This window comes from Ranitomeya variabilis, chromosome 3 (genome assembly GCF_051348905.1).
Source record: "Ranitomeya variabilis isolate aRanVar5 chromosome 3, aRanVar5.hap1, whole genome shotgun sequence".
NCBI classification, from domain to species: domain Eukaryota; kingdom Metazoa; phylum Chordata; class Amphibia; order Anura; family Dendrobatidae; genus Ranitomeya; species Ranitomeya variabilis.
This window is the reverse complement of record NC_135234.1, coordinates 333,184,972-333,208,424: the sequence shown is the minus strand read 5'-3', so window position 1 is coordinate 333,208,424 and position 23,453 is coordinate 333,184,972. Positions and strand designations below refer to the sequence as shown.

At 39.5% G+C, this 23,453-nt stretch overlaps 1 protein-coding gene across 10 annotated transcripts in view; it reads left to right on the top strand.

Annotated features, from left to right (window-relative positions):
- The window catches only part of DLGAP3 (DLG associated protein 3), an 811,006-nt gene that overhangs the window by 622,832 nt on the left and 164,721 nt on the right, over nucleotides 1-23,453 (top strand). For 4 of the 10 annotated variants that reach the window (XM_077295795.1, XM_077295793.1, XM_077295790.1 and 1 more), the window contains one exon: nucleotides 8,518-9,729. The exons of the other annotated variants lie outside the window; for them this stretch is intronic. In XM_077295795.1, coding sequence (XP_077151910.1) covers nucleotides 8,518-9,674 — 1,157 coding nt within the window. In that variant the 3' untranslated portion in view covers nucleotides 9,675-9,729. Of the gene's footprint in view, nucleotides 1-8,517; nucleotides 9,730-23,453 lie in introns of those variants that run through there. 10 annotated transcript variants of the gene reach the window in all.

The window sequence follows — 23,453 nt, the reverse complement described above, 5'->3', positions numbered from 1 at the left end:
AGGGCTGTGATATGAGAAGAAATATATCTTCTCTGACGATGTCTGCACATGAAGGACTAAGGCTGGAGAAAAAAAATCTTTGGATTCAGTCAGCCAATGAGATGATTTAATTCTACTTCTGTCACAGCCCTTCTCCAGCAGCCTACTAGTATGTGTGCTTATGATGCATCTCCTATGTGAGACACAGTTCTCTGTGTTTCTGCAGACTTCAGTCTGTCTTGACACATAACTAGGATGGACTGCAGTTTGAATTACATGAGAGGGACAATTGTATTGCATTCTTGGCAAGCCCCCTTTAAACATGTAAAACTGTACTTAAAGGGAACCTGTCACTCCCCCCAGGCGTTTTTAACTAAAAGAGCCACCTTGTGCAGCAGTAATGCTGCATTCTGACAAGGTGGCTCTTTTAGTTCTGAGTGCTGTAACTGCCGAAATAATCAGTTTTCTAATTTGTCCTAAATACCTTTTCTTTGGTCAAGGAGGCAGGCGTTTCCCCCCTGCTGCAGATGCCACACAGCCGTCACTCAAATTTTCTTGGCGCCGCTGTTTTGAAATGAGCCGGCGCCTGCGCTCTTTTTTCCTGCCTGGTGCAGGCGCAGTGAGCGCTGCCCGTCCTCATATGCAGTCTAGCTGACTGCACCTGTGCGGCCGCCCTGCCTGTGAATCCCAGCCTCGCAATGTGAATAAATCATAAGTCACTGCGGGGCTGGGATTCACAGGCAGGGCGGCCGCACAGGCGCAGTCAGGTAGACTGCATATGAGGACAGACGGGCAGCGCTCACTGCACCTGCCCAAGGCAGGAGAAAAGAGCACAGGCGCCGGCTCATTTCAAAACAGCGCTGAGGAGGCGGTGCCCGGCGCCAAGAGGATTTGAGTGACAGCTGTGTGGCGTCTGCAGCAGGGGGGAAAGGCCTGCCTCCTTGACTGAAGAAAAGGTATTTAGGACAAATTACAAAACTGATTATTTTGGCAGTTACAGCACCCAGAAGTACTGCTGCACAAGGTGGCTCTTTTAGTTAAAAACACCTGGGGGGGGTGACAGGTTCCCTTTAAATAAACTTCACATTCAAATGAAAATTGATTACTAGTTGCAGTAGCTTTTGAAAAGAAAAATGTGCGATCTAAACAGTAATGCGGTTGACATAATGTGATCAGTTATTAGTATCACCAAAAATTTACTTCTCATAATTGCCTAAATAATCAAGGCTTGATCCTTTTGCTGCCTAATTTGGAGTAAAGATGTTTGAAATGTCTAAAAAAATCTGCATCTTTTGCGCTTTTCTTAGGTTTGACAATTTTATGAAATGTAGAGAGGGGCATTGCTAAGACAAGCCAATAATTTCAACATAATTGTGCTATAAATTACTTCAGAAACATACAGTACTCCAGTCCATGACTCGAGTACATATCTTTTGCTGGCATATGGCAGCTCAAAGATGCACCAAACACATTAAGAGGCATGTGCCATCTTAAAGGGAACCTGTCCCCCCGTTTTTTCCGAATGAGATAAAAATACCATTAAATAGGGCCTGAGCTGTGCATTACAATAGTGTATTTTGTGTACCCTGATTCCCCACCTATGCTGCCAAAATACGTTACCAAAGTCGCCGTTTTCGCCTGTCAATCAGGCTGGTCTGGTCAAATGGGCGTGGTGACATCGCTGTTTCTTCCCCCAGATCTTGCTTATTTTTCCGTTGGTGGCGTAGTGGTTTGCGCATGCCCAACTGCCGAATCCACTGCACAGGTGAGGAAAAAGAGCGCGATCTGCGCTATTCCCCTGGTGATCGGTGGGGGCGGCCATCTCGCGCAGCATCCAGCGGCCATTTTCCTGAAGCCCCGGGCAGCAGAGCGCTCCATCTGCGCACACGCGGCCTCAGGAAGATGGCCGCCCCCACCGATCACCAGGGGAATAGCGCAGATCGTGCTCTTTTTCCTCACCTGCGCAGTGGATTCGGCAGTTGGGCATGCGCAAACCACTACGCCACCAACGGAAAAATAAGCAAGATCTGGGGAAGAAACAGCGATGTCACCACGCCCATTTGACCAAACCAGCCTGATTGACAGGTGAAAACGGCGACTTTGGTAACGTATTTCGGCAGCATAGGTGGGGAATCAGGGTACACAAAATATACTATTGTAACGCACAGCTCAGGCCCTATTTAACGGTATTTTTATCTCATACGGAAAAAACGGGGTGACAGGTTCCCTTTAATGATTATTGTGTATCTTATTCCAGGGGGCAAAATGCTAATCTTGATGATTCAGCCCTTAAACCTTTATCATTTTTCTAACTTTTGCAGCTAAAGCTTGGTTCAACGTTCTATGCTTTTTGGCGATGCCAAAATCTAAGTTGTAGCCTTTATATTTTATTTGCAGCAATTATTTTAAAGTTATGATGATTTACATATGTTCTTGAGGGTAAATGTTAGCAGTGTAGGCTTAACTGGTTAAGTCCTTTTTAAACTGAAACCCCAATTGAAGAAAACCTGAGGCCATAGGCCCTGTTTTGGGAGCTGAGAAAGGCGGAGTGTATTTCTATTAATTATTACGGTTATACAAATTGCTTATGTACAGTAATACATAGCCATAAAGTGAATGCCATACAATTTTAAAAATAATATGTTTGGGGAAACAACTTCTGTACTGACTGTATTTCAGCAAAGTTTGTGTTATATTGCTTAATGCAGACAATATATTTTAGTGACACGAGTACTTTTTTTACTCTTCCTTGAATATTAATGTAGGAATATAAAATAAGATTTACGGAGATACAAAACAACACTTAGGCATTGGATGGCACAGAAATGTAAATGTCACTATAGCTCTAGTGAGATAAATGCTGTACAGATATTGTTTTTGCGCAGGTCTATTTGTCAAAGATGTTGAGTTTGATGCAGTTGATATTGTAAGGCCATTGAGTTTTCAATAACAAAAATCCCTTGCAATGTCTTTGGGTTTTCTGAAACTTCCACTGTTGAGAAAGCCTTTAAAGAGGCCAAACTTCTCAGAACTGGTTTGTGTTGTACAATTGTACAGATGATAAAGATGTTTCAACGGAAAATATGGAGTTCTGGAAATTCCTGCATAATAAATTATACTTTTGCATGAAAAATTCATATTTCCCAAGATACATAACGAAGAGAACTTAGCAAGGCTCACAGCTCATGCACTGCAACACATATAGAGACACATACAGTCTCTGTTTCTGGACAGATATAAACCTACATTAAATCCATCTTTGACTCCTTGAAACTAACTATCCTTGATCTTAGACTGGAATACATCAATTTCAGAGTTATTGAGTCCCTTTACATACATATCATCCAAAACATTGACATTGGGGGCTCCTAAAATTTTCAAGAAACATTAAGGAGTATCATTTGAAAAATAACACTTATATTGAGCTTCCTCTTTATGTAATGCAAGTAAGACTTCCTTTGATTCCAAAAAAGTGTAAAAAAATTAAGAGGGTCAAAACATAGTTAACTTTTTAAAGGCAATGCTACTTGTGATATCAGTTTATAAAAATACCTTTATACACATACAAATAAATGCCATACAAATAAATGCCATACAAATACACAATAATTCCCACAATACAAGTTATTTTTTCATTCGTATGTTAATGGACTATATGGTGATAAATATAATTTCCCTTTTCTGACCAGATTCTTATATCATAGTCATATCTATAAATCTTTTAAAGATCATAAAGGGTAGTTCAAATGCTCTATCTTCAGGAGGGCACTACTCCCTGGCTTCCTGTTTGGCCAGTGGTGGTAAGCTCGTGAAGTTCGAACCAGCGGTGTGAAAACCCTGCTAGTCTGAACTGTTGCTCTCCCATGCAGATAGTAAAGACGGCTTTGTTGTTGCAGAAAGGGACAAACACACGGGCTCTTAGGTCTGACGGATCCAGTAATCTGGCCAGCTTCAAAGCACCAGAAGAAAATGCTAAAGCATAGCGCCTACAAGTGGCACACATTACTTGCCTAGGTAACCGACCACTCAGAGACTGTAGGTTGGCCAGTAATGTAGGCAACGAGCTGTACACTATAGACAGCTCAAGACAAACCCTTTAATGAAAAAATCAACCAACAATTAACGATACTCTGTAGTTGACGGCATATGTCCAGTTTTCCTGTAGCACCACTACATGCAAAAAGTAGTATTGAACAAATGCTATTAATATGGGAAATCAATGCAATAAATGAAGGTCATGAGATTATCATAATGATAGATTCTCTTTGTCAGTGTGCGCCACTCCATCTAATAGAATTGTCTCCCCGCAATTAACTATTCCATTTAAAAATGGATTTTGTAAATCATACAGCCCCTTGAGTCTTTGTAATGTGTGGAGAGATATCAGAATACTCTTTGCACACCAAAACAATATCATATGTACAGTTCAGAACCCGGTGGCCTCATTTGGTCATCTATTAATCAACTGCTTCAACTTCATGCTTTTTGACAAATAAATCTATCAATTGATTACATTTTTGAAAGCCAGCATCTATAGCATATTTCACTTTATAAGTCAATTGCAAAACTTTTAACATAATGGCGACATCCCGCTGCTGTAATGCTGAAAAAAATACGCTACAGTAATTAACAATGTGAGGATACATGGAAAGCCAAATAATATGTGACCAACAAGTCATTTTAGAGTATTCTTACAATGACCAGCAATGGACTGGCCATCAGGTCTGGACTGTGGAAGTTTACAGTAGTGACTGAGAAGCTTCATACTTGCATACTGTATCACAGATATCACTTCCTAACAGATGTCACTGTCATACAGACTCCTGTTCCTGGCTATTTTCCTCTTGCCTGCACTTCAATGAATTTCAAACAGTGTGTAAATTAGATCGTGGGAGTCGTGAGGACGGCGAGTGACAGGGGAGGCATGCCTGATATTAATCTGTATTAGGAATTCATGGTTGCACAAATAGAGTTTTTAAAAGATCTACTCTCTTCAATTGGCAATCATTGTTTTATTTTTGTAAACTTGGAGAGCTAGGCCCAATATTCAATAGAATAGAATTAGCAAAAGAAGCCATGTAATTTGCAAAATAGTGGGCCTAGCAACTTCTATGGGGTCCAGCTCTCCCCATAGTTTATTTGTGGAGATCCCCATGATTTTGTAAGAGAGTGGAAGGGGAGGAGAATCAAAGAAAAAAGGAAATCAACATTTTCATGAGGTTTTCATTTCCTGAGCACACTTTCTGTTGAAGGAGGCCATAATGGACGGAGTTTAATTGGTTTACGTTTTGCATTTCTAACACCTGGTAAATTTTTCATTTTGAAATGAAGATTATCAGAAGAAGTCTACCTTTTAATAAAAAAAACAAAATAATTGAGATCAATTTGCTTTTCTCTGTGGAAACAAATTAAATTGATATTATTGAAAACGACAATTGGCGTTCTACATTATGATTGTTTATAACAAAACAGAAGTTCATTTTCAAGAACTTATATTATTAGATGCTACATTACACCATCTGTAAACATACTGTATGTTCTTCACTTAATAACGTCATGATGTATTTTTCAAACTAGTTAAGATTTGAAAATACAATTCAGCCAAAACCTAAATGATCTTCATTAAAGCTACCACAGGTGCTATCATGTGGCAAAACTGCACTCTTAGTCAGGGATATATTCACCTCTTCCACATCACTCAATGATAAAATAACATCTGCTTCATCTTCTACTAGAGCAGTTTTTCTTTTTCTGCAGTTTAATGGAAGGTGACTTTTGTGAACATTTTTTTCGTAAGTGGTAATACTAGGTAAACTGTAAATTGTGTAAAATCTTCTCTCAAGATAACTTGTACTTGTGTATGTGGCATTTTCATGTAGACCAAGTGTTCCCAGTTCCAGTATCTTTGTACTTTCATCAGCCCACTGTATTTGTTGCACAATTACAATACAAAATATCCTTTATATGTCCCACCTATGTTGTTTGATGGCTCAATGCTGTGTTCATGTCAGATATGTTTGCATGTAAAACCAAAAGTTAAATTGTATCTTGAACTTTGTTGTTTCACACATGGTAACAATAAGGCTGAGGCCAGATGGCTACTTTGGCCACGACACAGCCAAAAGACCGCTATGTGCATCTGCTACATCGTAACGCAATGTGGTCAGATTGTGAACCCCAAGGTATCGGGATCATGACTAGCAAGTCACATAAAGTTGGATTTTTTGCAATTTGCCTAGGGTAGTCACTGAACCATAGAAGACGACCCCTTTAACCTGCCTTGTGCTGCGTTGTAGCAGTGTTGTCAAGTGATCTTTGGCCCCGTAACCTGTGTCGCAGCCAAAGTCATCATCTAGCCCAAGACTAAGGCCTGGGCTATACAGAGACTTTTTTTATGTTACTGCTAATGAAAGACAACTACAGTCCACAAGATTGTATACAACTCAAGAGTATCACTGTATATTGCAACTATGTCTGTACAATTAAAAAAAATGATACATGGAGACTTTCAGCTAAAACATGGCTTGTAGAGCTAGAAAAGACGGTTTTGTAAATGTCATTAACAAGTTACTTATAAGCTTAGAAAACCTTGCTCTATCTGTGAGCTAGAGGTAACTTATCAATGGACATATATTTTTAATTCTGTGAGAAACCTGAAAGTACTTTAAAAAATTGTATGTTATGTATTTGCATTCCAAAGTTTACACTTGGAGGTCAAAGTACAGATGTTAATTATGATTGCAGAACTATGCCATTGTAGTCACCTTTACGTGAGTCACTAGGTAACTTCTTGAATTTAGTTGAGCTTGGTTTTATCGTGATTAAAACTGTTTTGTTTCTCTAGTGCAATGTGCAGTATGAATTTTCATCATAAATGCTGGGTGTATTATCTACCAAATGTTTACACCACACTTGTAGCACACAGACACAAGCAATAGTTCTTGTCCCTCCTGATAGCATACCTAAACTTGACTTAATGGTTACAACTACAGAAAGAAACATTTGTTCAACTTGAGATGAATTGCGTAATAATTCCTTACTAATGGTCCAAGTGATCATTTGCCCCTGTCTAACAATGCCTGTTAAATAAACAGTTATTATTTAAAAGCTCCATATAATAAGCCTTCATCCTTACCCTCAGTATAATATAAAATGGTAACCCCCTTCTAATAAATATCAAGAGAGCCCCAGCTGTGGACACAGATCCAGCGGCCTCGGCTATGCATGATGTACCAAGAGTCTCAACACAAGACATTGGGTGCCTGGACCTTCGGCAAGATTTAAAGAGGAGCTTCCCGATCAGGGCTGCCAGGAGGGGCCACCATGCTCATAACCCCCATCCCAGTAAGAGGGAAGGGTTCTCCTTTCTTGCATGTTGTGCAGGATGGTGGGTGAGCTGGAAGGCATCAAAGCTGATCCAGGTAAGCTCAACAGACTTCAATATAATGCATTGTACTAAGGGACATATCTGTAGTTTTAGCAAAGACAGAAGAAAATTAATACATTAGCTGATAAATTCCCAATCGATTTTTGAAGACTGTAAACTTAAGTGTTTTCTTACCTGAAAAAGCCAGGTTTCCCATAGTGGTTTCCTTAAAAGAAAACCACATTAATCATAATAAAGTTATATCTAAATAAATTGCACGTTCTATGGTAGCCTGCTTAAATGAGATAGATTAGTGAGGGGTGCTTCATTACCCTGTAACATTACCTTTTTAATGATACAATCATTTCTTAAGACATATTGTACATTAAAATACAGTAGAATAGCTACTTACCAATGATTTAGCTGTACGGATATTTTTCTCTCAGCTCCAACACAGAGCATCAATCATGACGCCAGCCACCCAATCCAGCACTGTGACTCCAGGCAACCCTCTTCTTTAGCTTCTGCTGAAGGTCCTGCACCCTGAAATCCATAGCCGAGGCCAATACTCCCTGTTTTTTTTGCTTTCTGGATTCTGTAGGCAACAGCAGGGGCTAAAGGCAGAGCAGTCCAAGATACTACATGGGGAAAAGTCTGTACACTGCAAAGCACATCATATCAAGGATTATAGAAGATGCATTTTGTGGCCTGCTACAATTCTAGGTTTGCTAAAATACATGTTTGAAAGTGGGTTCAAATAACTAAATGATTTTAAATATGAAACACATTTCCTTTGAACTTTTTCTGCAAGTATGTTTAAATGCAATGTAAGGGATTTGTAAGCCGTGTTGGAAAAATCCCTTTTACTCAATTAAAAACATTTTACAGAGGTATCATTCAATTTTTTGCATTACAGAAATATTTCCCCATGCAGAATCTTAATATTTTTGAGGTCATACAAGCACAAAATGTTTTAAACTTTTTTTTTTTTTTTTTTTAAACCACAAAGACTTTCGCTAATCAGTAGACCAAAATCTGAATCCACAAGCATTGGCTAGATAAGGCATTTTTGCAGGGTATTAGTGTTAGATCCATGCACTAGATTTTAGTTTTTTTAGGAGCTTCTTCCTTGTGCTATGTGGTTTACCGTTTTTTCTGCTTTATTTCCACAGCATCATCACTGCCAAATCAAAGGTCCCCTATGAGATCAGCATTGTCACCACCTCAAAGAAGTGGCACATTAGTAACATATAGTACTACATCAGTAGAAGGAGATACAGAAGACCAAGAGCTAGAAAGCAGAAGATGTCAAGGAATGATTATGAATCCTTACCTTGAGCACTGGTCCCCAACAAAAGAGGAAGTACGGGTGTCTCTCACTGTGGGAAGACAGATCAAACAGTCTTTTAGGCGTGTTTCTCCAGGTCCACTAGCTTCTTCCACTGAAGATCCTCTCTGCTATCTTTCAGCACACACAGGTTGGGGGGATGAGAGTGACTCAGATATTCCACCATCTGACAGGGTACCTGAGTCAGCAGAGTCTACACAGTCTGAGAGAGATGGAGGTAGTCAGCAAACAGAGATTGGTTCTTTGCCTGGAGGAATGGTTTGGCCTTTGATGCAAGACCACAGAAAAGATAATAATGGGGAAGAAGATCACCAACTTGCTTCATCTCAGCGCAGTGAACATAGTTGTAATGAATCCCTTTTGTCTTCTGAGTATCCTGAGGGTGACCAGGCATCTAGTGCCACAATGCCAAGAAGGCTAGGACGCCCTCGTGCTAAAGATGATAGAAGAGCTCGTTGGAGAGCTAGCCTTCATCGCCTTTTGCAGCTAGAGAAATTGAGGGACCAATTATACCGTCAAGAATTGGCTTTAAAAGAAGAAGAAATGACCCGGCAGCGTGAGGAAAGAGCAAGAGATAGAGAGCTTCATCGTCAGCTACTTGGTGTGCTAGGTGATATCCGAGATGAACTTAGAAAAAGAAGGCAAGAGAGAGCAATTGCTCAAGATGGTCAGGGTCCAGAAGGCAGGGGAACACCATGCAGTGGCACAGCAACTACTACCCGAAGGGCTCGTGGTGGACTAACACGTCCAAGAGGGACACGCATTTCTTCAGTTTCAGCCACTTTGCCCTGTTCTTTTGCTCAATTCTTTCTTCAAGATCCAAGAACTGGGTCTTCTATGCCAAGCACTATGGCCAGGGGTAGTGGCGAAAATCCCACCTGGGCAGGGAGCCGACTTATCGGCCCTCTGCGCAGAAGAGGACAACCTCGTGGCCGCCCCCGTGTCCACCCAAAACCAGTGTTGGGGGATATCCATGGATAAATTAAGAACTGGCCTTTTTCATGTTTTACAACAATAAAGAAGGTGTTGAAAATCATTTGTCTTTTTTATTGATGTGACTATTTCTGTTCATATAAGTTTTGTGAGGTCTTTTGCTTCTTAAAATAAGGTTGGACGTCTGATATAACGTTACATGTAACAGATTTGAATCACAGAACAGAAAGAAAGAACATATGATAGAATTGTTAAGACCTGAAAAACCATGAAACACCTTTCAGAGGTAGGCTGGATTCCCATGCCAGTTTTTTTTACCATGCACAAAAAAAATGGTTTTTCATGTCGATGAATTTGATTTTCAGCCATTTTTTACCTATGTGCCGTTATTTACTATAAAAAAAAGCTACTAGAGGTTTTCAAGATTAATTAGCTAGTGAAAAATAGACGGCACAATAATAATTAAACAAGTTTGATCCAAAAACCGGATTAAAATTAGACATTTCACTGTTTTTTGCATACCAGGCATGAGAAGAGATGCATAGATAATAATGGGTAGATGTTTTATCCACTCACACAAAAAAACAAATAACAAGAGCAGAACACGTGCAGGAAAACTGAATGAGTGAATATGACCTAACATTCAGTTACTACCAATTTAAATGTTGCATGTGTTACTTTTTTATATTTGTAAAAGTTATGGACACCTTTGATAGGGAAAAATATTTTTTGACATGGAAAAATATTTTTTTACTTTATTTATTAGTTAACCTTAAGTCAAAACAGTTGTACTAACTTTCAGACAGGAAGCTTTACCCCTGATGTAAAGTTGCAACCAACTCCTCGTGTGTATGTCCTTTCCAGTAATATATGCTGAATGTCAAGTTCTTCCAGGGTATTGCTGCCTTCACTAGCTCTCTTGAACCTGCAGAATTTCATTACTTTACTGGTTTCTATTTCTAATGCATTTGACCTGTTATGACCTCTATACTTCCCTTCCCCTTTCCCCCCTCCACCAAATGCAGACTTTGTCTTGGGTTGTTTTCACCCTATCTACTCTGGTGATTCCTCAACTTCCCTGCTGACTCTATAATGGTAGCTCTTCCCTCATTAATGGAGCTTGTTCTGCTGTGTACAATCTCCCCCTGATTTCTTTTATACTGTGCTAATGTGAGAGGAGAAAGCAGGCTTTCACTAATCAAAAAATAAATAAATCGGGCCCTAGCTGACAGAAGAATAGTTTGCTCTGGTCAGCTGTTCCAAAAGCAGCAGCACAGCCAGCTACATGAAGGCATTACACAGGCTTTATGGCTGAAAAATGGTAGTAAATGTTTACTGATGACGATTTATTATTCTTGTAGTAAGCAAATTAAAAAAACACAGTGCCAAGTTGTCCATAACCTTCAAGTTAAATTAGAACTTTTTATAATCCTACAATTTTCCTTTTTTTTCTTAAGTTTGCTGTAAAACAACAATATCCACCACATAATCAATAATTTGTCACATTTAATATGATATAGCGAATAAATGAGAATAAAGTTCTAGCTGTTACCAGAAACACTTCTAGAGTAAGAAAAGAGAGCGCTAACTCGCAGTTAGGAGTACCTGTCACTCCCTCCTCTCTCACAGCTGGAGTCTTGACAATGCAGCATGGTTCCCTTCTCAATGCCCTTTAAACAGCCTTCAGGTAGTTTGAAGGTAACACATGCACTATGGCTTACATTTGTAAGAAAAGCCATACTGCTCTACTAGATCCATGATTCCATCTAATACTACTTGTATTCCTTCCAAGGACCCCATAAGTTGGGTCCATGAGGCTCCAGAACATTGTTACATTTGTTAACATATGGGGCTAATTTTCTCATTAAAAACTATTGCATTTGTGATGGAGTCTCCTACTTAGATGTGAACAGGCCTAAGAGTTTTACACACGGAATGTATTTCTGAATATTTACTGAAAGCAACAAGCAGTGAATGTTGAACTTCAGCCTGCTGGGAGGTGAAGAAGTCACCTTACCCTAATGAGATATATTATATCGTTTCATGTGTTATCATGTGTTATATTTCCTTATTTATGAAAATTAAAGATATGCTAGTAAAGTATGCTTTAATCGGTAAATGTAAGAGTCTAATGATGAAGAACTGAGATCATCAGTTTATGAGCTATCAACTGTATTTAAAAGGAATCTGTCGCACGTTTTATGCCTTATAAACCCGGCCCAGCACATTTAAAATCATGTAAATGAGGTTCCTACAACCCCTTTATAGTCTGATAGGTGCCCCTGCATACCTCTGAAAAAATGCTTAATACATGTCCTGCGCTGTCTGTAAATTGTGTGAGCCCGTCCTATGGGCGAATCCAGGTTGTGATCAGCGCCACCCTGGTACCTTAAAACTCTGCCTCTTCTATCTGGATGGAAGTGGATGACGTCTTTCCATCATTAACACAGTGCTGAAAGTCTCGTGCTGGTGCAGTCGAATTAGAGACCGGCAGTGCGAAGTTATGTAATGCGCAGGCGGTAGATTCATTTGTATATCACCAGCTCCCTGGTTGTTCAAAAGGCCAGAGTGAGGCGTGCCTGCGAAGGTCGCTGATTCCACTGTGCAGGCGCCAGACTTCGAGCCCTGTGTAGATCACATACAGATGTGATCCACTTTATCAGACGGGACCGCACAATTTACATACAGCGAGGGACATGTATAAAACTCTTTTTCAGACGTATGCAGCGGCTCCTATGAAAATATAAAGGGGTTGTAGGTGATGGGCATGGTTTATGAGGCAAAAAACTGGTGACAGGTTCATTTTAAAAGAGTTTATATTAGGCCTTTTTCAGATGTTCAGTATTTGGTCAGTATTTTATATCCGTATTTGTAGGCCAAAATCAGAAGTGGAACAATCAGGGCTAAAGTCTAATAGAAACACGTCACCACTTCTGTATTTATCACCCACTCCTGGTTTTGGCTTACACATACTCAGGTAAAATACTCACCAAATACTGAATCTGTGACCGTGGCCTTATGGCTTGCCCTGGCGCTTTCATTGCTTGTAAATGACAAATTTGTGTTTTGCTATATTTTAAGTTCTTTCCATGGCAAAGTCACACTACATATTACTGAACCTTTTACTGGGTATATCTGGTAATTTTCTCTTAAGGTGGTTTCACAAACAGTGCTTTTTGGAAAAACACCACTGCTGGTGATGCAATTTGTTGAGCCTATGCCAGAAGTGGTTTTAGAAGGAAAAAAAAATATTTAGAAAGGACTAAAGCTTGGACTAAATGGTGACTTTGGCCATCCAACATTAAAGGGATACTTGAAGATGAACAGGATATCATCTATCCACTGGTATGTTTACTGTACAAGACTTGAATGAAAATACAAAATACAGTGGTGTTTGAAAGTTTGTTAACGTTTGAGAATTTTCCATATTTCCTCATAATTTGGATCTACAACTACATCAGATTGTAATAGAGGTCCTAAATGTAGATATTTAACTTGTGCAAAAATTTGGTTTAGTTTTTGGTCAAATTTATACAGAAATATAGACAATTCTGAAGGGTTTACAAACATCCAAGCATCACTGTATCTGCCACTTCATTCATCTTTGTCCCCCATTCACCTTTTTCTGACCCTGGCCATGAAGAGAGTAACAGAGTGGCAGGTTGTGCAGCATTCGCTGCCCTTTGGTATCTTTGGTGTCATAGACTTAAATAAGGCAGAGCACATGCACAACCTGCCATTCTACGTCTCCTTGTAATGATGCACTATTGGCATTTGAAGTGAATCTATCACTGGGTTTTTGCTACCCCATCTGCAAGCAGCATAATGTAGAGACGAAGACCCCGATACCAGCAATGTGTCACTGACTAGGCTGCTTGCTGTAATTTTCATAAAACCAATGTTTTATCTGTTGCAGATCTGCCAGTTCTCTGAATGAGAACTCTCAGATTAGAAGGCAAAAACCAGGTGACAGATTTCTTGTAAATTAAACTCTCAGGTCACTAGGTGGCCACATTTGCTATCATTAGTTGCTACACTTTCTTAATGTTGCAACACCTTTAGCCATATCGCTAGCTTTATATTTCTCCCTGCTGGATCTACTTCTGGCTTTAGATGTCAGCTTTTGCTACCCAGAATAATCTTCATCCGCATTGTTTCACACTTACTTTCCTTCGTCTTTAATATGCAGCGATAAATTACCGTTGGTGAAAGCAACATAAGACTTGCAGAGCAGATTTCTGTCAGAGATTTGCATAGCGTATGCTTACTGCATCAACAAAGAGAAAGTTTAACTTATTTTACCACAATTTACTGTTTGAAAAGCCTCCGAACAATGAATTGCTAATTAAAACCATACGCTTCTAAAAAGATGGTCTGAATCAATAAGTATTGTGAGAAGGAAATGAGCTGGGGAAATCTCAATATGTTGACCTTTCGGAATGGTTTAGAAGCTGGCAGATTAGCATACAGCTGCAGATCTATCCTCCCATCGTCATCCCCAGTGGGTACAAGGCCATTCATACAGCGGCTGCGGCCCTCACGAGCAAATGTTAATTACAATTATCTGTGGCATCAACAGTGTCCTTCACTGATCTGTAGCTCTGCCAAACTCTTTTCTTTCCATATTATGAATAGCCATATCTCCAATATTAAAAATTGCACTGCCATCTTATTTTAGAAGGCCTTGTTTTTCTGAAGAAATAAAATGATGAAAGTCTTGCTTTTCAAGTTACGGTACATATGCAGGCTTTTTGTTCATATATAGCGGGTAAAATTTGTACTTAACACATCACCTCCATAAGGTGTCTTTAAGTTGTCATCACAAACAAAGACATTTGTGTGAAGTGTTAAAATGAACCTGTCAGCAGGATTGAGCACAGTAACCTACACAGAGTGTCAGGTTGGCACCATTATACTGATTAAAATGATACCTTGGTTGATGAAATCCGTCTTGTGGTTGTTGTGTAATCTTTATTTGTAGTTTTCAGCATATGGCCGTGCTCGGGGTGGGGCTGTGGGAGGAGGGCGGTGCTTTGTGTGGTGCTTAGTTTAGTTATTCACCAGTATGGCTTCTGACAGGTCACTAATCCCTCAGTAACCTGTCCCCTATTTTATATACTGTATATCTTATTTTTTGAAAAAATTACATTCATCATGCACTGCTGCCGGCGGCACCTGTGCTGTAGCATGATCACATCTATAATATCCATACTTTCATCTGATTTTGTCATATAAATTTCTTGAGTAAAAAAATCATAATCAAAATAGCAATTTCACAGTAGCATCATTGGGATTGTGATAGATGGTATTGCGCAGGCAAAACTACCATTTTGCTAAAGAAAAAATAATAATTTGGTTTCATCAAGATGGCGCTAGCTGCGCCTGTGCAGTAGCATCTATCGGATCAGCCAAAGACCCCACCCACAGCGCCACCCACAGGCCGCCCTGGAGCACGAGCATATTCTTAACTGAAAACTGAAATTAAAGATTAAACAACAACCACAAGACGGATTTCATCAACCCAGGTATCATGTTAATCAGTATACTGGCGCCAACCTGACAATCTGTAGGTTACTGTACACAATCCTGCTGACAGGTTCCATTTACATAGATTTCAATAGGTGTTTTCCAATGCTTTTTCCCTGTGTAATTTCTCATTATTACACAGAACTTAATTTATGGACATCTATGGTTTGATTTATTTGCCTGTGTGGATTAGATGGGTTGTTGGGGATTTCTTCTCAATAGCACCTTTAGAAATACATTTACCGGTACTTGGTGAAGTGTTCAATACTTATTTCATCCGCTAAATATATATATCTATAGATATATGTGTGTGTACAGGTAAATGTACACACATATATAGGTACATATATATATATACACACACAAATATTTCTGTATATAGATATTTATCAGTATGTACTATATATAGTATCTATGTAATCTTATCAGAGACGTCTGCTTTTTTCTCCTCTTGGATTGAACTTTCACTCTCAATCCTTGGGTAAAATACGTATTCAGTGAAGACAGACTTCCCCATTACTGAGATAAGAGACGATGGTTGTTGCTCATAAAATTCTATCCAGAGGGGAGGAAGTGGTAGAGACGGATAGTGACAAATTCTCCTGAAATGGCTGCTCTCCATAGAACTTTATGAGCACCAACTGCAATCTCATATCTCATAAAAGGGAAAATCTGTATTTACTGAAGACATATTTTAGCTTGCGTATTTTGGCCAAAATATCAACTAATATCTTGTATATTTTATACTTTTTTTATTAAACTTTTTTTCATTTTTATGCTGAATGCTGCCAGGTCCTTTAGTGTTGGTTGGGAGAATTGAGGTGTCTGTCCTTGTGGGGTGCACTTTCATTGTGCTCTGTTGCCCACCTGATCTAATAGTATGGGAGTCATCTAAGGCCGTAAGCCAGACCCTGTGCATCATGCGTGTCTGTGTGACTGGCGTCCTATGCAAGCTCCATCTGGATGCATGTTTAATACTACACAATCACCCCCTGCAAGAATTAGTAGGTTTGTGAGTGGCTGTTTCATCACTATTTTACATCTGTGTTGCCCCCGCCTTTATCATGGGGGGTCTGCTGCATCCTGCTCGTGCATTGTTAATCTGATCTTGTGTTGGTAAGGCTATTTTTTGTGATGTTTTTTGAAGACCTATTTTACCTGTGAACTGACAATTTTGATAATAAATGATCAGTCCAAGAGGAGAAAGAAACAGATTTGTCCGATCAGATATTTATTGACATATGAAAAGAAATTAAAATGCCAGTTACTCTCTAATGCACTGAGTATGTCAGTGTAACATATCTTTTGGGCAAACGACACCTGTTATACCAGTTATACCAGTTATACCAGTGTCAGGATGAAACATTTCTTTTTACAGAATATATAGAAAATCTAAAAGGAAAATCCCGTCTTCTAGCCTGTAAACAGTTAAATTTGCCAATCCAGTTGAAATTCGTAGAACTTGATCTTCTAAGTAGAGGGAGAATGTCTCTGTAGTATGGGAAATCATTGACCTGCATGGTCTATCTCATTTTAATGCACCTTCCAACTCTTAAACAAATTGCTTGCCGTCTCAGAGGACACTAGAAGAATTCGATAAATCAGTGTATGTATTTTCTGAGCTGGATAATTCATCCTTTTGTTTGTGTCCACTCAGCAGTTGGGGCCCAGAGCACAATTATAAAATGTAGCACAGTATTGTAGGAAGCAATGGGGTCCGTGCGATTATCACATCCCGTATGCTCTTAGCTGGGTTTTCCTGTGCCATCTTATTTTATTGCATATTAGTAATCTTACATGTGTCTAAGACAATGGAAAAGCTGAACATCTCTTAAAATATGTCAGCCTAACACCAATGGAAGCCAAGAAGAAATCAGGTTGTACTTAATGCAGTGCTCAATGGAAGGACCAATCTCCTTATCTATAATTCATAGCACTGGAAGAAACGGCAGCCATATCCTTAAGGAGAAATGAAAGCGCTGCTTGAGAATTCTCGCTAAGCCAAACAATGGAAGTGATTTGGTAAAATCTTATTTCTGATTTCCTTGTGAATGGAAACCAGCAATATACAGAATGTCCACTGATTTACTTAGCCCTAAGGTTCGAATATAATTGTGGACTCGCAATATTACTACTTGACCACCTGGAGCATAAGACCCCAGCATCCATTAAACTGTTAACCAATTGAAAACACTTTACCTTTTCTTGATGAACATGTAAATACTTTTATGCCCCCAAAAGACAAAAGTATTGATCATTAAAGTATTTACATCGATTTTTCAGACTAACATGGTACAACAATATAATTTTTGTTGAACATTATAACGATTACGTGACCGAATTTGATCCTATTTTTGCATTACATAGTTCCTGTACATAAGTTTGAAAAAATATATATACAGCTCTGTCAAAAATTAAGAGACCACTGCAAAATGTTCAGTTTGTCTGATTTTTCTCTTTATAGGTATATTTTTGAGTAAAATGGAAATTGTTCATTCATTTTATAAACTAGTGACAACATCTCCAAATTTCCAAGCAATACATTTTGTATTTATTTTCTGAAAATGAGAAATGGTCAAAATAACAAAAAAATGCATTGCTTGCAGACATCAAATAATGCAAAGAAAATAAGTTCATAATCATTTAGAAACAACTAATGTTTTAACTCTGGAAGAGTTCAGAAATCAATATTTTGTGGAATAACCATGATTTTTAATCACAGCTTTCATGCGTCTTGGCATGCTTTCCACCAGTCTTTCACACTGCTTCTGGGTGACCTTATGCCACTCCTGGTACAAAAATGTAAGCAGTTCTTCTTGAGGAACATTGCTTGAGAAGGAATCAACAGTTTTTCCAGGATAACCTTGTATGCAGCTTGATTCATATGCCCTTCGCAAAGAACAACCTGCCCAATTCCAGCCTTGCTGAAGCATCCCCAAATCATCACCGATCCTCCACTAAATTTCACAGTGGGTGCAACACACTGTGGCTTGTACGCCTCTCCAGGTCTCCATCTAACCATTAGATGACCAGGTGTTAATCTGGGGATGCTTCAGCAAGGCTGGAATTGGGCAGGTTAATATTTGCGAAGAACGTATAAATCAAGCCGCACATAAGGTTATCCTGGAAAAACAGTTGATTCCTTCTGCTCAGGATATGTTCCCAAAGTCTGAGGACTGGTTTTTCCAGTAGGACAATGCTCCATGCCAAACAGCTAGGTCAATCAAGGTGTGGATGAAGGATCACCACTTCAAATCCCTTATTAGAAAAAAACCGTGTGCACTACTGTATGAATGGTGCTAAGGTAGGCTCCCACACCTTAATACAATAAAGAAAAAAACCTAGCACTCAACTTGATGCGTATGTGAAATTTTATTTGTAGTACCCAACAAACGTTTCGGTCCCTCATACGGACCTTCATCAGTTACGTACTTAACTGTGGCTTGGGCATAAAGAGACAGAGATGTCTCTGGGCACATATACATGCAGCGCCAGAGCGCTGGACTGGTGTAAATTGCTGATGGAGACCTGGCGTAATGTGCAATTGTCAGACGCGCTGGACACCGCATCTGACAATTGCACATTACGCCAGGTCTCCATCAGCAATTTACACCAGTCCAGCGCTCTGGCGCTGCATGTATATGTGCCCAGAGACATCTCTGTCTCTTTATGCCCAAGCCACAGTTAAGTACGTAACTGATGAAGGTCCGTATGAGGGACCGAAACGTTTGTTGGGTACTACAAATAAAATTTCACATACGCATCAAGTTGAGTGCTAGGTTTTTTTCTTTATTTTTTTCTTTATCACATCAAATCCCTGTCATGACCAACCCAATCTCCAGACCTGAACCCTATTGAAAACCTCTGTAATGTGATCGAGAGGAATATGGATAGTCACAAGCCATCAAACAAAGAACTGCTTAAATTTTTGTACCAGGAGTGGCATGAGGTCACCCAAAAGCAGTGTTAAAGACTGGTGGAAAGCATGCCAAGACGCATGTAAGATGTGATTAAAAATCATGGTTATTCCCCAAAATATTGATTTCTGAACTCGTCCAGAGTTAAAACATTCGTATTGTTGTTTCTAAATGATTATTAACTTGTTTTTTGTGTGCATTATTTGAGGTCTGCAAGCCATGCTTTTTTTTGTCATTTTGACCATTTCTCATTTTCAGAAAATAAATACAAAATTTATTGCTTGGAAATTCGGAGATATGTTGTCAGTAGTTTAGAATAAAAGAACAAATTCCATTTTACTCAAAAATAAACCTATAAAGAGAAAAATCAGACAAACTGAAAATTTATTTTGCAGTGGTCTCCTATTTTTTTCCAGAGTTGTGTGTGTAATTTAGTCCCAAAGTACAGCCTTTATGTTTAGTAATGCTATTAATGTTCTTTAATTGAGTAATTAATGTTGTTTAATTATTGCCCTGTTCACCTATTCCTAATATTTGCATTGAATATGCGATGTTCTTACTGGAATTAGATTCTGCTCTGCCAGGTGTCCTGTTACAGAATAGTGAAGATTAATTAAAGTCTGATACCCCCAATGTAAGTCAATAGAATCTGCCAGACTCTGCAGATTAATCATATCCACCATCGATTCTCTAAAAATGTAAACTATGATTCAAATGTAAACGGATACATATTTATGCTCATGTTTAATTATACCATTTTTTGTATAAATGTACTTGTATATATATACTGTAGATGTATACTGTATATACATATATATATTGTATATATATATATATATATATATATATATATATATATATATATATATATACAGTAGTATACAAGTGCTCACTAAATCAGAATATCTTCAAAAAATTAATTTATTTCTGTTCTTCAATGCAAAAAGTGAAACTCATATATTATATAGAGTCATTACAAACAGAGTGATCTATTTCATGTTTATTTCTGTTAATGTCGATGATTATGACTTACAGCCAATGAAAACCCAAAAATCATTATCTCAATAAATTAGAATAATTAACAAAAAACACATGCAAAGGCTTCCTAAACTTTTTAAAAAGTCCAAAAGTGTGGTAGTAAAAGGATAACTACAACCTTGAAAGGATTGTTAAGAAAAGGCCATTCAAAAATTTGAGGGAGATTCACAAGGAGTGGACTGCTGCTGGAGTCATTGCTTCAAGAGCCACCACACAAAGACATATCCAGGACATGGGCTACAAGTGTCACATTCTTTGTGTCAATCCTCTCATGACCAATAGACAATGCCAGAAGTGTCTTACCTGTGCCAAGGAGAAAAAGAACTGTACTGTTGCTCAGTGGTCCAAGGTGTTGTTTTCAGATGAAAATAAATTTTGCATTTCATTTGGAAATCAAGGTCCCAGAGTCTGGAGGAAGAGTGGAGAGGCACACAATCCAATCTGCTGGTGGTCTAGTGTGAAGTTTCCACAATCAGTGATGGCTTGGGGAACCATGTCATCTGCTGTTGTAGGTCCACTGTGTTTTATCAAGACCAAAGTCAGCGCAGCCATCTACCAGTAAATTTTAGAGCACTTCAAGCTTCTCTCTGCCGACAAGCTTTTTGGAGATGGAAATTTCGTTCTCCAGCAGGACTTGGCACCTGTCCACATGACCAAAAGTACTAATCTGGTTTAAAAACAGCAGTATCACTGTGCTTGATTGGCCAGCAAACTCGCCTGACCTTAAGCCCATAGAGAATCTATGGGGCATTGTCAAGAGGAAGATGAGAGACACCAGACCCAAAAATACAGAGGAGCTGAAGGCTGCTATCAAAGCATCCTGTGCTTCCATTACACCTCAGCAGATCGCCTCCATGCCACGCCACACTCTTGCAGTTATTGATGCAAAAGGAGCAATTCCTGTAACTGTCAATGAGACTTCTGCAACTCTCGACAGGTATTTTGGCCCACTCCTCAAGAGCAAACTGTTCCAGTCGTCTCATGTTTGAAGGTTGCCTTTTCCAGACATGTTTCAGCTCTTTCCAAAGATGCTCAATAAGATTTAGGTCAGGGCTCATAGAAGGCCACTTCAGAATAGTCCAATGTTTTCATCTTAGACATTCTTTGGTGGTATTAGCTGTGTGTTTTGGGTCATTATCCTGTTGCAAGACCCATGACCTGCAACTGAGACCAAGTTTTCTGACACTAGGCAGCACATTTCTCTCTAGAATCCCTTGAGATTTCATTGTACCCTACACAGATTCTAGACACCCTTTGCCAGATGCAGCAATGAACATAAGAGAGCCTCCTCTATGTTTCACAGTAGGGACAATGTTCTTTTCCTTGACCTTGAAGTTCACCTTTAATCTGTTTAGAAGTTTTTCTGGACTCTTTTGTTATCATTCGTATTATCCGTCTCTGATTTGTCATCAATTTTTCTCCTGCGGCCACGTCCAAGGTTGGCTACAGTCCAATGGATCTTACATTTCTGAATAATATGTGCAACTGTAGCCACAGGAACTTCAAGCTCCTAAGAAATGGTCTTATAACTTTTACCTTTAACATGTTTGTCTATAATTTTCTTTCTAATCTCCTGAGACAACTCTTTCCTTCGCTTCCTCTAGTCCATGTTAAGTGTGATGCACACAATGTCACCAAACAGCACAGTGAGTATCTGTATCTGTAGCCCTATATACAGGCCTACTCACTGATTCCAAGATTGTAGACACCTGTGATGCTAGTTAGTGGATACACCTTGATTAGTATTGAGCATTCCGATACCGCAAGTATCGGGTATCGGCCGATACTTGCGGTATCGGAATTCCGATACCGAGATCCGATACATTTGTGGTATCGGGAATCGGAATCGGAAGTTTCCAGTGTATGGTTCCCAGGGTCTGAAGGAGAGGAAACTCTCCTTCAGGCCCTGGGATCCATATGAATGTGTAAAATAAAGAATTAAAATAAAAAATATTGATATACTCACCTGTCCGGAGGCCCCTGGACATCACCGCTGGTAACCGGCAGCCTTCTTTGTTTAAAATGAGCGCGTTCAGCACCTTCCATGACGTCACGGCTTCTGATTGGTCACGTGCCGCTCATGTGACCGCCACGCGACCAATCACAAGCCGCGACGTCATCCCTCAGGTCCTAAATTCCCTTCTAGGAATTTAGGACCTGAGGGATGACGTCACGGCTTGTGATTGGTCGCGTTAGCGGTCACATGGGCGGCCGCGACCAATCACAAGCCATGACGTCATCTAAGGCCCTGAACGTGCTCATTCTTAAGAAGGAAGGCTGCCAGAAAGAAGCAGGGCGCGTCCGAGGGTGAGTATATACCTAATAGGAATATACTCACCCTCGGCTTCTTTCCGGCAGCCTTCCTTCCTAAGAATGAGCGCGTTCAGGGCCTTAGATGACGTCACGGCTTGTGATTGGTCGCGGCCGCCCATGTGACCACCACGCGACCAATCACAAGCCGTGACGTAATTCTTAGGTCCTAAATTCCTAGAATTAGGAATTTAGGACCTGAGAATTACGTCACGGCTTGTGATTGGTCGCGTGGCGGTCAGATGGGCGGCCACGACCAATCAGAAGCCATGACATCATGGAAGGCCCTGAACGCGCTCATTTTAAGCAAAGAAGGCTGCCGGTTCCCAGCGGTAAGGTCCAGGCTGCGTCGGAGAGGTGAGTATATCAATATTTTTTATTTTAATTCTTTATTTTACACATTAATATGGATCCCAGGGCCTGAAGGAGAGTTTCCTCTCCTTCAGACCCTGGGAACCACCAGGGATACCTTCCGATACTTGAGTCCCATTGACTTGTATTGGTATCAGGTATCAGTATCGGATCAGATCCGATACTTTGCCGGTATCGGCCGATACTTTCCGATACCGATACTTTAAAGAATCGGACGGTATCGCTCAACACTAACCTTGATTTAACATGTCCTGTTTGTCACATGATTTTCAGGGGTACCATCATTTCTGTCCAGGCCTATTTCAGGAGTTTCATTTTTTTAATTCTTTGGAAGCATGGTTGGAAAGCAATGTCTGACTTTCATTTGTTAATTTTCATAGATCTTTTATTTATTATTACTTTTGTCAGATTTGGGTTATTTCTGTGACCATTGTGGGTTTTTGTGTCATTAAACGGGGGTACCAACAATTTTGACCACGTGTGTATTCTAATTTAGTGAGAATTACTTATATATACAGTCATGGCCAAAATTGTTGGCACCCTTTAATTTGTTCCAGAAACTGAAGCATTCCTCCCAGAAAATTATTGCAATTACACATGTTTTGTTAAACACTGTTTTATTTTCTTTGTGTGTATTGGAACAACACAAAAAAACTGAGAAAAA